The 18,297-nt window shown below is 48.8% G+C and overlaps 1 protein-coding gene across 1 annotated transcript in view; it reads left to right on the top strand.

The window, feature by feature from the left end:
* Positions 1-18,297, top strand: part of LOC144612204 (myelin-associated glycoprotein-like) — a 760,913-nt gene that overhangs the window by 725,569 nt on the left and 17,047 nt on the right. Inside the window, 1 exon segment of the mRNA XM_078431761.1 lies at positions 5,199-5,480. Coding sequence (XP_078287887.1) covers positions 5,199-5,480 — 282 coding nt within the window.

An 18,297-nucleotide genomic window follows, 5' to 3' on the forward strand; every position in this document is an offset into this window, starting at 1 on the left:
CCCTGTTCACACACACACACACACACATACACACCGCAGCATCAGGAGCCTCGGCTCATTTCTGACCATTACGATACCTCCAGTTTTTGCGCTATTATTAGGTTTGCATTGCCCATATACACTGATGAGCCAAAACATTATGAGCACCTGTCTAATATGCTGTTGGTCCTCCGTGTGCCGCCAAAACAGCGCCGACCCGCCGAGGCATGGAGTCTACAAGCCCCCTGAAGGAGTCCTGTGGTATCTGGCACCAAAACATTAGCAGCAGATCCTTCAAGTCCTGTAAGATGCGAGGTGGAGCCGCCGTGGATCGGACTTGTCGATCCGGCACATCCCACAGATGCTCAATCGGATTGAGATCTGGAGAATTTGGAGGCCAGGGCAACAACGTGAACACTTCATCATGTTCCTCAAACCATTCCCCAACAATGTGTGCAGTGTGGCAGGGCGCATTATCCTGCTGAAAGAGGCCACTGCCATCAGGGAATACCATTGCCATGAAGCGGTGTACCTGGTCTGCAATGATGTGTAGGTAGGTGACACGTGTCAAAATGACATCCACCATGAATGGCTGGACCCAGGGTTTCCCAGCAGAACATTGCCCAGAGCATCACACTCCCTTCACCGGCTTGTCGTCTTCCCACAGTGCATCAGGATGCCATCACTGCCCTCGCGCATCGATGAGCCTTGGGCGCCCAACACCCTGTTGCCGGTTTGTGGTTTGTCCCTCCTCGGACCACTGTAGGTCGGTACTCACCACTGCTGACCGGGAGCACCCCACAAGCCTGGCTGTTTCGCAGATGCTCTGACCCAGTCGTCCGGCCATAACAATTTGGCCCTTGTCAAAGTCACTCGGGTCTTTACTCCTGCCCATTTCTCCTGCATCCAACACGTCAACTTCAAGAACTGACTGTTCACTTGCTGCCTAATATATCCCACCCCTTGACAGATGCCATTGTAACAAGATAATCAATGTTATTCACTTCACCTGTCAGTGGTCATAATGTTTTGGCTGATCGGTGTACATTGCTAACAGTGATTCCATCTACACTTCTCGTTGCCTCGGTAAAGCAGCCAATATAAACAAGTACCACTCACAACCCGGTCATTCTCTCTTCTCCCTACTCCCATCGGGCATCAGATACAAAAGCTGAAAGCACATCACACCAGATTCAGAAAAAGCTTCTTCCCTGCTGTTATCACACACTTGGTTGCACCTCTTATAAGCTAGGGACAAAATACCTACCTTCCAATCTACTTCATTGCTGCCCTTGCACTTTTTTCACCTGCACTTTCTCTGTCGCTGTGGCATTATATTCGGCGCCCTCTTTATTTTCTCTTCTGCACATCTTGTTTTCCTCATGAATGGTTTAATCTGCTTGCGTAGCACAAAACATAGCTTTTCACTGTATCTTAGTACACACAACAATAAAAATCAGTACTAATACTAAATGTGCATTCCTCTGGCCTTTGCAGGTTTTTCTAGCTTCTTTGTAAATTCATCTCCACCCTTGACGAAGTCATATACAGCATGGAAACAGGCCCTTCTGCCCATCTACTCCATACCAACCATGTTGGCATTCTGGGGTTGTCCCAATGCCCATATTTGGCCCCCACCCTCTGAACCCTTCCTGTCCATATGCATTCCCTACAGTAGCAAGGACCTTATTTCCCCACGTTTCTCTTAGGAATGTTATTAACCATTAGATTTATCAGTGACTGTCTTATCCTAAGGTAGACACATAAAGGTGGAGTAACTCAGAGGGTCAGGCAGCATCGCTGGAGAATGTGGACAGGTACAAGGTGTTGGAGTAACTAAGCTGGTCAGTCAGCATCTCTGGAGAATGTGGACAGGGACAAACTGCTGGAGTAACTAAGCTGGTCAGTCAGCATCTCTGGAGAATGTGGACAGGTACAAGGTGCTGGAGTAACTAAGCTGGTCAGTCAGCATCTCTGGTGAATGTGGACAGGTACAAAGTGCTGGAGTAACTCAGCAGGTCAGGCAGCATCTCTGGAGAATGTGGACAGGTACAAAGTGCTGGAGTAATTCAGCGGGTCAGGCAGTATCTGGAGAAAAGGAATAGGTGACATTTTGGGTCGAGACCCTTCAGATTGAGAGTGGGGAGAGGGAAACGAGAGGTATAGACAGTGAAGTAGAGAGATATAGAACAAATGGATGAAAGATGCGCAAAAAAAGTAACGGTGATAAAGGGAACAGGCCATTGGTAGCTGTTTATTGTTGGAAGGAACTGCAGATGCTGGTTTAAAGATCAATACAAAATGCTGGAGTAACTCAGTGGGACAGGCAGCATCACTGGATAGAAGGAATGGGTGACGTTTCGGATCGAGACCCTTCAAACTGAAGTCAGGGGTGAGGGAGATACATAGATAAGGAAGTGTGAGGTGAAAACAGGACAAAGGATGGAGATTGAGGAAAATGTACAACAGATCATTGTTAGCGGGGAGAAGGTAAAAAACAGAGCAAGCAGAGATAAAATGTAGTCGGAGATAGGCTCCTCGAAGAACTGGGAAGGGGGAGGGATGGAGTGAGAGAGAATGCAAGGGTTACTTGAAGTCAGAGAGGTCAATGTTCATACCACTGGGCTGTGAGCTGCCCACGTGAAATATGAGGTGCTGTTCCTCCAATTTGCGTTTGGCCTCACTCTGACAATGGAGGAGGCCCAGGACAGAAAGGTCAGTATGAGAAGGGGAAATAGTGTTTAACAACCGGGAGATCAGGTAGGTTCAGGCGGACTGAGGGAAGATGTTCAGCGAAATGATCGGCCAGTCTATGTTTGGTCTCCTTACAGCCCTCAGTGGAGAATCCTGCCCCCATCTACCTGATCACAGGCCATCATGACATTACTGATCCCTGGCCTTTTCAACTTCCCCTGACCATTGTTCCTCCCTGTTCATGGATCATCCTTGTGAATGTCCATTTACTTGTGGGACTGGGATAGGGGTGCCAACTATAGTACTCCCAAATACGAGACAAGGAGACGTCACCGCCCCGCGCCGCTCGTGACCTCACTCAGCCAGCGGCCATGTGCTCACGCTCAACCAATGGCGGCCGCCCGGGGCGGGAGGGGGGTTGCTACGCAACCTCCGTTAGGGGGTGCCTGGGCCTCTGGGCCTACACTGTCCAGGCCTGCACTGTTCGGGCCTGCACTGTCCAGGCCTGCACTGTCCGGGCCTACACTGTCCGGGCCTACACTGTTCCTCGAGCCTAATACGGGGCAAGGGTAGTCTTGTATGGGAAAATCCAATTTAGCCCAAAATACGGGATGTCCCGACGTGGCGTGGCGTGGCGTGGCGTGTTAGGGGCGTGGCTGCGTTCTGCAGCTGCGGCTCACCGGCAGTCTCTCTGTCTTTTTTTTTTTTTTTTTTTCTATTGTCATCGTTTAAATGTACGTTTTGATCTATTTTTAACTCTGTATATGTGGGGGGTGGTGGGGGGTGGGGGAAACCTTTTTTTCCAATCTCCTCAACGGAGATGCGACCTTTATCGTGTCGTATCTCCGTTCGCGCTACGGCCTAACACCGTGGAGTCGGCGGCCTCCAGCTGGGATCGACCTTGAAGACTCCGGTCGCAGGGCCTGGACTTACCATCTCGGAGGCTTCGGCCGTGGGCCCTGCAAACCGCAACATCGGGAGCTCGCAGGTCCCTGGCTGGCGACCGGCTTTCGGGAGCTCCAGCCGTAGCAGCTTCGACCGCCCCGGAGCGCGAGGTTTGATTGCCCCGCTCGCAGGACCTTCATCGCCCTGCATGGCCTGGCCGCGGCACTTTCCATCGCCCGGTGGGGGCTCAGGACCTTCATCGGCCTGCTCGGCTCGGCCCTGGGACTTTCCATCGCCTGGTGGGGGCTTCAAGAGTTGGGAGCCTCGATCGCCTCGTGGCACCACGGGAGAAGAATGAGGAGGAGATAAGACTTTTCTTTGCCTTCCATCACAGTGAGGGTGTGCCTGGAGCAATCACTGTGATGGCTGTTTGTGTTAAAAATTGTAATTGTGTGTCTTGTGTTCTTTATTGTCTACTGACGTGAGAGGACGCTGGCGCTATTTGTTCGCCGCTTCTCCGTCAGGACAGTTCGTTTGTTTGTTTTTATGTCTTGACTGTTATTGTAAAGCGTCTTTGAGCACTTGGAAAAGCGCTATAAAAAATAAATGTTTATTATTATTATTATTATTATTAATATGGGACAGTTGGCAACCCAAGACTGGGATTTCGATGTGAACCGATGCATCTAATGATATTTAACTAAAAGTATCCGTTTCTCTGTGTGTTAGATTTCGCAGATAAACCCACGATATTCCCCGCTAAAATGGTGGCAGGTCAGCCTGTGAACGTGACCTGCTCCTTCAACACCACGTGTAATGGAACGACACCCAACTTAACCTGGGTCACCCCTGCTGATATACCATCGTCAGTCTCGCACAGCAAAACTCAGCGGGGTGACACGCTGACATTTACTTCTGTTCTGTCCCTGACCCCAGCGCTCAAACATCACGGGCAAGACCTCACCTGCAAAGTCAGTTACCCAACTGTCTCATCCGAGCAGAAATTCACACTGACTGTGCAATGTAAGTATGGAGATCGTTTATTGTGCAGGAACAGCAATCATCTATTCGCAGTGCTGGTACATAAGGTCATAGATGATAGGAGCAGAATTAGAACATACGGCCCATCAAGTAATTTGTGGGTGGCACGGTGGCACAGCAGTAGAGTTGCTGCTACTTACAGCGAATGCAGCGTCAGGGACCCAGGTTCGATCCCGACTGCGGGTGCTGCCTGTACGGAGTTTGTACGTTCTACCTGCGACCTGCGACCTGCGACCTGCTTGGGTTTTCTCCGAGATCTTCGGTTTCCTCCCACACTCGAAAGACGTGAAGGTTTGTAGGTTAATTGGCTTGGTAAATGTAACAATTGTCCCTAGTTTGTGTAGGATAGTGGATAGGATATTGTGTAGGATATGCGGGGATCGCTGGTCGGCGCGGACTCGGTGGGCTGAAGGGCCTGTTTCCGCGCTGTATCTCGAAACTAAACAAAGAACTAGTGTGTGAACGGGTGAGCGATGGTCAGCGTGGACGGTGGGCCGAAGAGCCCATTTCCGCGCTGTATCTCAAGTCTGAAGTCTTTCATAATCCAAGGATCATTGAAAGTGCCGCAAAACTGGTTGCTAAATTTTATCTTTTTGCAGATGCCCCCCAGAATCTCTCCATCACTTCCCCCAACAACATGAACAGTTCCGGGGTCAGTGTGAAGGAAGGAAACTCTGCAGCGTTCCACTGCTCCGTCCAGAGTTTACCAGCGTCTAACCTGACGTGGCGACATCTCGGTGTCACGCTGAACACAACACGTTCCAGCAACGAGCTGTGGATGGAGTTCCCTCAGCTGGCACCGCGGGACGCTGGGGTCTATCAGTGTGTGGCACAGAATGAACACGGGACAACAGAGAGGGATGTGACCCTCACTGTAGAATGTGAGTACACACACACTGACACAACTCTATAATGACAGATGTATTATTGGGCCATCACAGATGATGGAGTTCACCACACACACACACGCACGCACGCACGCACGCACGCGCGCACACACACACACACACACACACACACACACACACACACACACACACACACACACACACACACACACACACACATAGGGAGTGGTTGAGTCGGCTGGGTCTAGAATGGCCTGTTCTCTCGTTGGTTCCTCGACATGTTGGTTTAGAAAACCATCTCGCAAACATTCCAAGAAATCCTCTTCCTCAGCACCCCTGCCAGTTTGGTTCACACAATCTATATGTAGATTGAAGTCACCCATTATAACTGCTGCACCCTTAGTGCACGCATTTCTAATTTCCTGTTTGATGCCATCCCCAACCTCACTACTGCTGTTAGGTGGCTTGTACACAACTCCCATTAGCGTTTTCTGCCCCTTAGTGTTTCGCAGCTCTACCCATATCGATTCCACATCCTCCGAGCTAATGTCCTTCCTTTACATTGCCTTAATCTCCTCTCTAACCAGTAACGCTACCCCACCTCCTTTTCCTTTCTGTCTATCCCGCCTGAATATAGAATATCCCTGGATGTTGAGCTTCCAGCCTTGGTCACCCTGGAGCCATTGTCTCCGTAATCCCAACTATATCATAATCATTAATAACTATCTCCACATTTAATTCATCCACCTTATTCCGAATACTCCTTGCATTGAGACACAAAGCCTTCAGGCTTGTTTTTATAACACTCTTGTCCCTTATATAATTATGTTGCAAAGTGGTCCTTTTTGATTTTTGCCCTGGATTTGTCTGCCTGCCACTTTTACTTTTCACCTTGTTACCTATTGCTTCTACCCTAACTTTATACCTCTCTGTCTCTCTGCTCCTGCTCCCATCCCCCTGCCACATTAGTTTAAATCCTCCCTGACAGCACTAGCAAACACTCCCCCTAGGACATTGGTTCCATTCCAGCTCAGGTGCAGACCGTCCTGTTTGTACTGGTCCCACCTCCCCCAGAACTGGTTCCAATGTCCTAGAAATTTGAATCCCTCCCCCTTGCACCATTTTTCTAGCCACGTATTCATCTGTAATATCCTCCTATTTCTACTCTGACCAGCACGTGGCACTGGTAGTAATCCAGAGATTATTACCTTTAGGGTCCTACTTTTAAGTTTATCGCCTAGCTCCTAAATTCACCTTGTAGGACCTCATCCCGCTGTTCACCCTCCCCCTCCAGAATGTTCTGCAGCCGGGCTGAGACATCCCTGACCATTGCACCAGGGAGGCAACATACCATCCTGGAGTCTCGTTTGCGACCGCCGAAACACATATCTATTCCCCTTACAATTGAATCCCCTATCACTATAGCCCTTCCACTCTTTTTCCTCCCCTCTTTTGCTGCAGAGCCACCCACGTGCCATGAACTTGGCTGCTGCTGCCTTCCCCTGATGAGCCATCTCCCCCAACAGTATCCAACATGGTATATTTGTTTAGGAGGGAGATGACCGCAGGGGACTCCTGCACTACCTTCTTAATGCTACGCTGGCTAGTGGCCACCCGTTCCCTTTTTGTCTGCTTAACCTTTACCTGTCGTGTGGCCAACTCACTGTACGTGCTATTCACGACTTTCTCAGCATCGTGGATGCTCCAGAATGAATCCAACCACAGCTCCAACCGTTCAATGCGGTCTACCATGAGCTGCAGCTGGACACATTTCCTGCACACGTAGTCATCAGGGACACCAACAATATCCCTGATCTCCCACATGCTACAGGATGAGCACTCCACGGGGCCGATCTCAGCTGACATGGCTTACCCTTTATTTAAATCAATCCCTTAAATTAAATCAAATCAAATCAGCACACTCCCTATTTAAAAACCGTGATCCTTTTAAGCTGTACCTTTAACTAAAAAACTAAAAAGAAAACCCAGAACCCTTAACTCAAAGTGCTATCAGAAAGCAGAAATACAAACCTGGGGTTACTCACCAATCAGCTGCTCCCTCCAGTCCGCGTTACTTTTTCAAGTGTGACGCGCTAATGGAACGTTGCAGAGTGGTACGTTCCCACCTCTCCAACGGCTCCTGGGCCTCTGTTAAACAAAAGCCTCGCGCTTGGTTTTAAACTCACCGCACGGACGCTGTACCAGTCGCTCCCACCTCTCCAACGGCTCCTAAGATCTCTCTTCATCCTCCTGCGCTCCAGGGAATAGAATCCGAGCCTGTTCAACCTCTCCCTATTGTCTGAAGAAGGGTCTCGACCCGAAATGTCACCATTCCTTCTCTCCAGAGATGCTGCCTGTCCCGCTAAGTTACTCCAGCTTTTTGTGTCTACACAATTACAATAGTGCCGTCCACAGTGTACGCATACAAGATAAGGGAATAACGTTGAGTGCAAGAAAAAGCCAGTAAAGTCCGATCAAAGATAGTAAAATAGTAGTTCAGGACTGCTCTCTGGGTAGTGGTAGGATCATTCAGTTGCCTGTTAACAACTGGGAAAGAAACTGTCCCTGAATCTGGAGGTGTGCGTTTTCAAACTTCTGTACCTCTTGCCTGATGGGAGAGGGGAGAAGAGGGAGTGACCGGGGGTGAGACTGGTCCTTGATTATGCTGCTGGCCTTGCCAAGGCAGCGTGAGGTGTAGATGGAGTCAACCGGCCAACATGCCCCATCTACACAAGTCCCATCTGCCCGCGTTTGGCCCATATCCCTCCAAACCTGTCCTATCCATGTACCTGTCCAAATGTTCCTTAAACGTTGGGATAGTCCCAGACTCAACCACCTCCTCCGGCAGCTCGTTCCATACACCCACCACCCTCTGTGTGGGAAAAAGTAACCCATCAGGTTCCATTAAATCTTTTCACCTTCAGCCTCTGTCCTCTGGTCCTCAATTCCCCTACTCTGGGCAAGAATCTCTGTACGTCTACCCGATCAATTCCCACCATGATTTTGTACAGCTCTGTAAGATCACCCCTCATTCTCCTGCACTCCAAGGAATAGAATCCCAGCCTGCCCAGAAAGACTGGGCTTGTATTCACTGGAGTTTAGAAGGATGAGAGGGGATCTTATAGAGACGTATAAAATTATGAAAGGACTAGATGCAGGAAAAATGTTCCCAATGTTGGGGTCCAGAACCAGGGGCCACACACACAGTCTAAGAATAAAGGGGAGGCCATTTAAAACTGAGGTGAAAAGAAACCTTTTCACCCAAAGAGTTGTGAATTTGTGGAATTCTCTGCCACAGAGGGCAGTGGAGCCCAAATCACTGGATGGATTTAAGAGAGAGTTGGATAGAGCTCTGGGGTCTAGTGGAATCAAGGGATATGGGGAGAAGGCAGGCACGGGTTACTGATTGTGGACGATCAGCTGTGATCACAATGAATGGCGGTGCTGGCTCGAAGGGCCAAATGGCCTCCTGCACCTATTTTCTATGTTTCTATGCCCCAACCTCTCCCTGTAGCTCAGGCTTTCAATCCTGAAAGACAAGGGAAGGTGACGTTTCAGGTGAGGGACGTCTTTTATTTACTGTCGTCCTCATGATTATCATTGCCTGTATAGCTCGTTATCACCTACCCCAGAGCCAACAATGGACCATTGTGCGCTCCACATTTTACCTGATCAACGTTGCTTTCGCATATCTTTCATTCATTTGTGCCGTCTATATCTCTCGTTTCCCAGTCCCCGGCTCTCAGTTTGAAGAAGGGTCTCGACCCGAAACGCCACCTATTCCTTTTCTCCGGAGACCCTGACTGACCCGCTGGGTTACTCCAGCACTTTGTACCTGTCCACGTTCTCCAGAGACGCTGACTGACCCGCTGAGATACTCCAGCACTTTGTACCTGTCCACGTTCTCCAGAGACGCTGACTGACCCGCTGAGTTACTCCAGCATTTTGTACCTGTCCACGTTCTCCAGAGATGCTGACTGATCCGCTGAGTTACTCCAGCACTTTGTACCTGTCCACATTCTCCAGAGACGCTGACTGACCCGCTGAGTTACTCCAGCACTTTGTACCTGTCCACGTTCTCCAGAGACGCTGACTGACCCGTTGAGTTACTGCAGCACTTTGTACTCAGCCCATCTGGCCAATCGATCAAGATCCTGCTGCAATCTTTCACAAGATTGCAGTTCTGCCACATCCTGCTCCCTCTCTGTGATGCCTCCTGCTCTCCGATCTGACATTCATTGTTCTTTATCTCTCTACACCATCGTCTTTATCTCTCGTTTACCTTCTCCCTCACCAGTCTAAAGAAGGGCCTCGACCCGAAACGTCCTCTGGTCCTCGATTCCCCTACTCTGGGCAAGAGTTTAATACAGAGAAATGTGAGGTGTTGCATTTTGGGACGTCTAACAAGAGCAGGACTTACACAGTGAATGTTAGGCCTCTGGGGAGTGTTGTGGAGCAGAGGGATCTAGGAGTGCAGGTGCGTGGTTCCTTGAAGGTTGAGTTGCAGGTAGATAAGGTGGTCACAAAGGCTTTTGTCACATTGGCCTTCATCAGTCAGAGTATCGAGTAGAGAAGTTGGGAGATCATGTTGCAGTTGTACAAGACGTTGGTGAGATCGCATTTAGAATATTGTGTAAAGTTCTGGGCACCATGTTGTAGGAAAGATATTGTCAAGCTTGAAAGGGTTCAGAGAATATTTACGAGGATGTTGCCAGCACTTGAGGGTGTGAGCTATAGGGAGTGGTTGAGTCGGCTGGGTCACTATTCCTTGGAGCGCAGATGAGGGGGGATCTTATAGAGGCATATAAGATCACGAGGGGAATAGATCACGTAGATGCACAGAGTCTCTTGCCGAGAGTAGGGGAATCGTGGACCAGAGGACATAGGAACAAGGTGAAGGGGAAAAGATTGAATAGGAATCTGAGGGGTGACTTTTTCATACAAAGGGTAGTTGGTGTATTGAACAAGCTGCCAGAGGATGTAGTTGAGGCAGGAACTATCCCAACGTTTAAGAAACAGTTGGACAGGTACATGGATAGGACAGGTTTGGAGGGATATGGGTCAATGCGGGCAGGTGGGACGAGTGCAGATGGGGCCTGTTGGCTGGTGTGGGCAAGTTGGGCAGAAGGGCCTGTTTCCAAACTATCACCCTATGACTCTAACTCTCGTCGGAAAGAGGAGGAGAACTTCCTCAAAGTAGACATTCCTTGCGGAGATTTCACAGTGGAGCAGATTAAATGTGTAGGAAGGAACTGCAGACGTGGTTTAAACCGAAGATAGACACAAAATGCTGGAGTAACTCAGCGGGTCGGGCAGCATCTCCGCAGAACATGAACAGGTACAAAGTGCCGGAGTAACTCAGCGGATCGGGCAGCATCTCTGGAGAGAAGGAATGGGTGACGTTTCGGGTCCAGACCCTTCGTCAGACTGGTTACATTTGTATTTCAATCGAGCCATTTACAGTGTATTGATACATAATAAGGGAATAACGTTTAGTGCACGGTAAAGCCAGCAAAGTCCAATCAAGTATAGTCCGAGGGTCACCAATGAGGTGGATAGTAGTTCAGGACCGCTCTCTGGTTGTGGTAGGATGGTTCAAAGTGTTCAAGGTTTATAGACACAAAGTGCTGGAGTAACTCAGCGGGTCAGGCAGATCTCTGGAGAACACGGATAGGTGCAAAGTGCTGGAGTAACTCAGCGGGTCAGACAGCATCTCTGGAGAACGTGGACAGGTACAAAGTGCTGGAGTAACTCAGCGGGTCAGACAGCATCTCTGGAGAACGTGGACAGGTACATAGTGCTGGAGTAACTCAGTGGGCCAGGCAGCATCTGTGGAGAGAAGGAATGGGTGACTTTTAGAAACATAAAAACATGGAAAATAGGTGCAGGAGGAGGCCATTTGGCACTTTGAGCCAGCACCGCCATTCATTGTGATCATGGCTGATCATCAACAATCAGTAACCTGTGCCTGCTTTCTCCCCATATGCCTTGATTCCACTAGCCCCTAGAGCTCTATCATAAGGGCCTGTCCCACTTAGGCGATTTTAAGGCGACTACCGGTGACTAGGCTGTCGCCGACAGTTCGCCAGGGTGTCGCGTGCATGATCGTGAGGAGTCTTCCAAGAATCGTAGTGGATCTGAGCGCGTCGCTGGGAAATCATCCAGAGTGAAATTTCTCGGCCACAGCTGGCTTGTCGCCAGGTACCGTTGCTTATTGCGGGCGCTGTCGCATGCTGTCCCCAGGTTTGCTAGTTTCTCCTAGATGCATTTAGAAGCACATAATATTAAAATCATTTCAAGTAAAGTTATTTCAAGATACCATAAAATGCTTGTGTTTAACCAATTTATTTACCGTCAGGACATTTGACAGGTAGATTGGAGGCGACAGTTTGACGGTCAGGTAAGCGTGGGAATTTTCGCAATGTTTATGGCTATCAGCGATCACATTTAAAGTAGGCTCCCAACCCAGATATGCAACCCAGAAACCAGATATGCATCTCTCGTACATTTTCAAAGAATGCTCACACACTTTTCACAAAAATCCATGTAACCACTTTTAAAATTAAATTTCTTAATACCTCCATTAGTAAACTGGAAGTCAATCCAGTTTATGCCTTGTCACCGTGAAGCTTGGTTTTTAAGTAACCCATACAAGATGTTATAGTTCAAAACTCTCAAATACCTACCGACTTGTCAGTGATTTCAGCGAAAATTAGGACGCCGGAGAAGCATTGACAGCGTGGGAATTTTGCGATGTTTCCAAAGACAGTGTAATCTCGACCTGACTCGGCATTGACGTGGTCATTGTCGTCGGGTAAAATAAAATTTTGGCGATCTGCTACGACTTTCACAGTCGCCTAAAAAATTGCCTATGTGGGACATGCCCTTAACTCTCTTTTAAATTCATCCAGTGAATTGGCCCCCACTGCCTTTTGTGGCAGAGAATTCCACAAATTTCTGGGTGAAGAAAGTTTTTTCTCACCTCAGTTTTAAATGGCCTTCCCTTTGTTCTTAGACTTTGTGGCCCCTGGTTCTGGACTCCCCCAACGTTGGGAACATTTTTCCTGCATCTAGCTTGTCCAGTCCTTTTATAATTTTATACGTCTCTATATGATACCTTCTCATCCTTCTAATTTCCAGTGAATACAAGCCTAGTCTTTCCAATCTTTCCTCATATGACAGTCCCGCCATCCCGGGGATTAACCTGGGGAACCTACGCTGCACTCCCTCAATAGCAAGAAAGGTCCTTCCTCAAATTAGGAGACCAAAACTGCGCCCAATACTCCAGATGTGGTCTCACCAGGGCCCTATAAAGGTCAAGACCCTTCTTCAGACTGGTTAATTTATTCACAAAATGCTGGAGTAACTCAGCAACTCAGACTGGTTACGTTCGTCCATCTTTTCTCTCCGTATTCTCCTGGTTGGCATGTGGAATTCTGCCGTGTTAACTCAAGTTTAAACCTTTGTTTGCCTTTAGACGCGCCGCAGAATCTCTCAATCACTTCCCCCAGCAACGTGAACAATTCCGGGGTCAGTGTAAAGGAAGGAAACTCTGCAGCATTCCTCTGTTCCGTCCAGAGTTTCCCAGCGTCCAACCTGACCAGGCGACATCTCGGTGTCACGCTGAACACAACACGTTCCAGCAACGAGCTGTGGATGGAGTTCCCTCAGCTGGCACTGCGGGACGCTGGGGTCTATCAGTGTGTGGCACAGAATGAACACGGGACAAGAGAGAGGGATGTGACCCTCACTGTAGAATGTGAGTACACACACACTGACACAACTCTATAACGACAGATGGATTATTGGGCCATCACAGATGATGGAGTTCAACACACACGCACGCACGCACGCACGCACGCACGCACGCACACACACACACACACACGGCTGGGTCTAGAATGGCCTGCTCTCTCGTTGGTTCCTCGAAATGTTGGTTTAGAAAACCATCTCGCAAACATTCCAAGAAATCCTCTTCCTCAGCACCCCTGCCAGTTTGGTTCACACAATCTATATGTAGATTGAAGTCACCCATTATAACTGCTGCACCCTTAGTGCACGCATTTCTAATTTCCTGTTTGATGCCATCCCCAACCTCACTACTGCTGTTAGGTGGCTTGTACACAACTCCCATTAGCGTTTTCTGCCCCTTAGTGTTTCGCAGCTCTACCCATATCGATTCCACATCCTCCGAGCTAATGTCCTTCCTTTACATTGCCTTAATCTCCTCTCTAACCAGTAACGCTACCCCACCTCCTTTTCCTTTCTGTCTATCCCGCCTGAATATAGAATATCCCTGGATGTTGAGCTTCCAGCCTTGGTCACCCTGGAGCCATTGTCTCCGTAATCCCAACTATATCATAATCATTAATAACTATCTCCACATTTAATTCATCCACCTTATTCCGAATACTCCTTGCATTGAGACACAAAGCCTTCAGGCTTGTTTTTATAACACTCTTGTCCCTTGTATAATTATGTTGCAAAGTGGTCCTTTTTGATTTTTGCCCTGGATTTGTCTGCCTGCCACTTTTACTTTTCACCTTGTTACCTATTGTTTCTACCCTAACTTTATACCTCTCTGTCTCTCTGCTCCTGCTCCCATCCCCCTGCCACATTAGTTTAAATCCTCCCTGACAGCACTAGCAAACACTCCCCCTAGGACATTGGTTCCATTCCAGCTCAGGTGCAGACCGTCCTGTTTGTACTGGTCCCACCTCCCCCAGAACTGGTTCCAATGTCCTAGAAATTTGAATCCCTCCCCCTTGCACCATTTTTCTAGCCACGTATTCATCTGTAATATCCTCCTATTTCTACTCTGACCAGCACGTGGCACTGGTAGTAATCCAGAGATTATTACCTTTAGGGTCCTACTTTTAAGTTTATCGCCTAGCTCCTAAATTCACCTTGTAGGACCTCATCCCGCTGTTCACCCTCCCCCTCCAGAATGTTCTGCAGCCGGGCTGAGACATCCCTGACCATTGCACCAGGGAGGCAACATACCATCCTGGAGTCTCGTTTGCGACCGCCGAAACACATATCTATTCCCCTTACAATTGAATCCCCTATCACTATAGCCCTTCCACTCTTTTTCCTCCCCTCTTTTGCCGCAGAGCCACCCACGTGCCATGAACTTGGCTGCTGCTGCCTTCCCCTGATGAGCCATCTCCCCCAACAGTATCCAACATGGTATATTTGTTTAGGAGGGAGATGACCGCAGGGGACTCCTGCACTACCTTCTTAATGCTACGCTGGCTAGTGGCCACCCGTTCCCTTTTTGTCTGCTTAACCTTTACCTGTCGTGTGGCCAACTCACTGTACGTGCTATTCACGACTTTCTCAGCATCGTGGATGCTCCAGAATGAATCCAACCACAGCTCCAACCGTTCAATGCGGTCTACCATGAGCTGCAGCTGGACACATTTCCTGCACACGTAGTCATCAGGGACTCCAACAATATCCCTGATCTCCCACATGCTACAGGATGAGCACTCCACGGGGCCGATCTCAGCTGACATGGCTTACCCTTTATGTTAAATCAATCCCTTAAATTAAATCAAATCAAATCAGCACACTCCCTATTTAAAAACCGTGATCCTTTTAAGCTGTACCTTTAACTAAAAAACTAAAAAGAAAACCCAGAACCCTTAACTCAAAGTGCTATCAGAAAGCAGAAATACAAACCTGGGGTTACTCACCAATCAGCTGCTCCCTCCAGTCCGCGTTACTTTTTCAAGTGTGACGCGCTAATGGAACGTTGCAGAGTGGTACGTTCCCACCTCTCCAACGGCTCCTGGGCCTCTGTTAAACAAAAGCCTCGCGCTTGGTTTTAAACTCACCGCACGGACACTGTACCAGTCGCTCCCACCTCTCCAACGGCTCCTAAGATCTCTCTTCATCCTCCTGCGCTCCAGGGAATAGAATCCGAGCCTGTTCAACCTCTCCCTATTGTCTGAAGAAGGGTCTCGACCCGAAATGTCACCATTCCTTCTCTCCAGAGATGCTGCCTGTCCCGCTAAGTTACTCCAGCTTTTTGTGTCTACACAATTACAATAGTGCCGTCCACAGTGTACGCATACAAGATAAGGGAATAACGTTGAGTGCAAGAAAAAGCCAGTAAAGTCCGATCAAAGATAGTAAAATAGTAGTTCAGGACTGCTCTCTGGTTGTGGTAGGATCATTCAGTTGCCTGTTAACAACTGGGAAAGAAACTGTCACTGAATCTGGAGGTGTGCGTTTTCAAACTTCTGTACCTCTTGCCTGATGGGAGAGGGGAGAAGAGGGAGTGACCGGGGGTGAGACTGGTCCTTGATTATGCTGCTGGCCTTGCCAAGGCAGCGTGAGGTGTAGATGGAGTCAACCGGCCAACATGCCCCATCTACACAAGTCCCATCTGCCCGCGTTTGGCCCATATCCCTCCAAACCTGTCCTATCCATGTACCTGTCCAAATGTTCCTTAAACGTTGGGATAGTCCCAGACTCAACCACCTCCTCCGGCAGCTCGTTCCATACACCCACCACCCTCTGTGTGGGAAAAAGTAACCCATCAGGTTCCATTAAATCTTTTCACCTTCAGTCTCTGTCCTCTCGTCCTCGATTCCCCTACTCTGGGCAAGAATCTCTGTACGTCTACCCGATCAATTCCCCCCATGATTTTGTACAGCTCTGTAAGATCACCCCTCATCCTCCTGCACTCCAAGGAATAGAATCCCAGCCTGCCCAGAAAGACTGGGCTTGTATTCACTGGAGTTTAGAAGGATGAGAGGGGATCTTATAGAGACGTATAAAATTATGAAAGGACTAGATGCAGGAAAAATGTTCCCAATGTTGGGGTCCAGAACCAGGGGCCACACACACAGTCTAAGAATAAAGGGGAGGCCATTTAAAACTGAGGTGAAAAGAAACCTTTTCACCCAGAGAGTTGTGAATTTGTGGAATTCTCAGCCACAGAGGGCAGTGGAGGCCAAATCACTGGATGGATTTAAGGGAGAGTTGGATAGAGCTCTAGGGGCTAGTGGAATCAAGGGATATGGGGAGAAGGCAGGCACAGGTTACTGATTGTGGACGATCAGCTGTGATCACAATGAATGGCGGTGCGTACAGGCTCGAAGGGCCAAATGGCCTCCTGCATCTATTTTCTATGTTTCTATGCCCCAACCTCTCCCTGTAGCTCAGGCTTTCAATCCTGAAAGACAAGGGAAGGTGACGTTTCAGGTGAGGGACGTCTTTTATTTACTGTCGTCCTCATGATTATCATTGCCTGTATAGCTCGTTATCACCTACCCCAGAGCCAACAATGGACCATTGTGCGCTCCACATTTTACCTGATCAACGTTGCTTTCGCATATCTTTCATTCATTTGTGCCGTCTATATCTCTCGTTTCCCACTCACCGGCTCTCAGTTTGAAGAAGGGTCTCGACCCGAAACGCCACCTATTCCTTTTCTCCGGAGACCCTGACTGACCCGCTGGGTTACTCCAGCACTTTGTACCTGTCCACGTTCTCCAGAGACGCTGACTGACCCGCTGAGTTACTCCAGCATTTTGTACCTGTCCACGTTCTCCAGAGATGCTGACTGATCCGCTGAGTTACTCCAGCACTTTGTACCTGTCCACGTTCTCCAGAGATGCTGACTGATCCGCTGAGTTACTCCAGCACTTTGTACCTGTCCACATTCTCCAGAGACGCTGACTGACCCGCTGAGTTACTCCAGCACTTTGTACCTGTCCACGTTCTCCAGAGACGCTGACTGACCCGTTGAGTTACTGCAGCACTTTGTACTCAGCCCATCTGGCCAATCGATCAAGATCCTGCTGCAATCTTTCACAAGATTGCAGTTCTGCCACATCCTGCTCCCTCTCTGTGATGCCTCCTGCTCTCCGATCTGACATTCATTGTTCTTTATCTCTCTACACCATCGTCTTTATCTCTCGTTTATCTTCTCCCCCACCAGTCTAAAGAAGGGCCTCGACCAGAAACGTCCTCTGGTCCTCGATTCCCCTTCTCTGGGCAAGAGTTTAATACAGAGAAATGTGAGGTGTTGCATTTTGGGACGTCTAACAAGAGCAGGACTTACACAGTGAATGTTAGGCCTCTGGGGAGTGTTGTGGAGCAGAGGGATCTGGGAGTGCAGGTGCATGGTTCCTTGAAGGTTGAGTTGCAGGTAGATAAGGTGGTCACAAAGGCTTTTGTCACATTGGCCTCCATCAGTCAGAGTATCGAGTAGAGAAGTTGGCAGATCATGTTGCAGTTGTACAAGACGTTGGTGAGATCGCATTTAGAATATTGTGTAAAGTTCTGGGCACCATGTTGTAGGAAAGATATTGTCAAGCTTGAAAGGGTTCAGAGAATATTTACGAGGATGTTGCCAGGACTAGAAGGTGTGAGCTATAGGGAGTGGTTGAGTCGGCTGCGTCACTATTCCTTGGAGCGCAGGAGGATGAGGGGGGATCTTATAGAGGCATATAAGATCACGAGGGGAATAGATCGGGTAGATGCACAGAGTCTCTTGCCGAGAGTAGGGGAATCGTGGACCAGAGGACATAGATACAAGGTGAAGGGGAAAAGATTTAATAGGAATCTGAGGGGTGACTTTTTCATACAAAGGGTAGTTGGTGTATTGAACAAGCTGCCAGAGGAGGTAGTTGAGGCAGGGACTATCCCAACGTTTAAGAAACAGTTGGACAGGTACATGGATAGGACAGGTTTGGAGGGATATGGGTCAATGCGGGCAGGTGGAACGAGTGCAGATGGGGCCTGTTGGCTGGTGTGGGCAAGTTGGGCAGAAGGGCCTGTTTCCAAACCATCACCCTATGACTCTAACTCTCGTCGGAAAGAGGAGGAGAACTTC

The sequence above is a fragment of the Rhinoraja longicauda genome, chromosome 43, assembly GCF_053455715.1.
Source record: "Rhinoraja longicauda isolate Sanriku21f chromosome 43, sRhiLon1.1, whole genome shotgun sequence".
NCBI lineage: Eukaryota > Metazoa > Chordata > Chondrichthyes > Rajiformes > Arhynchobatidae > Rhinoraja > Rhinoraja longicauda.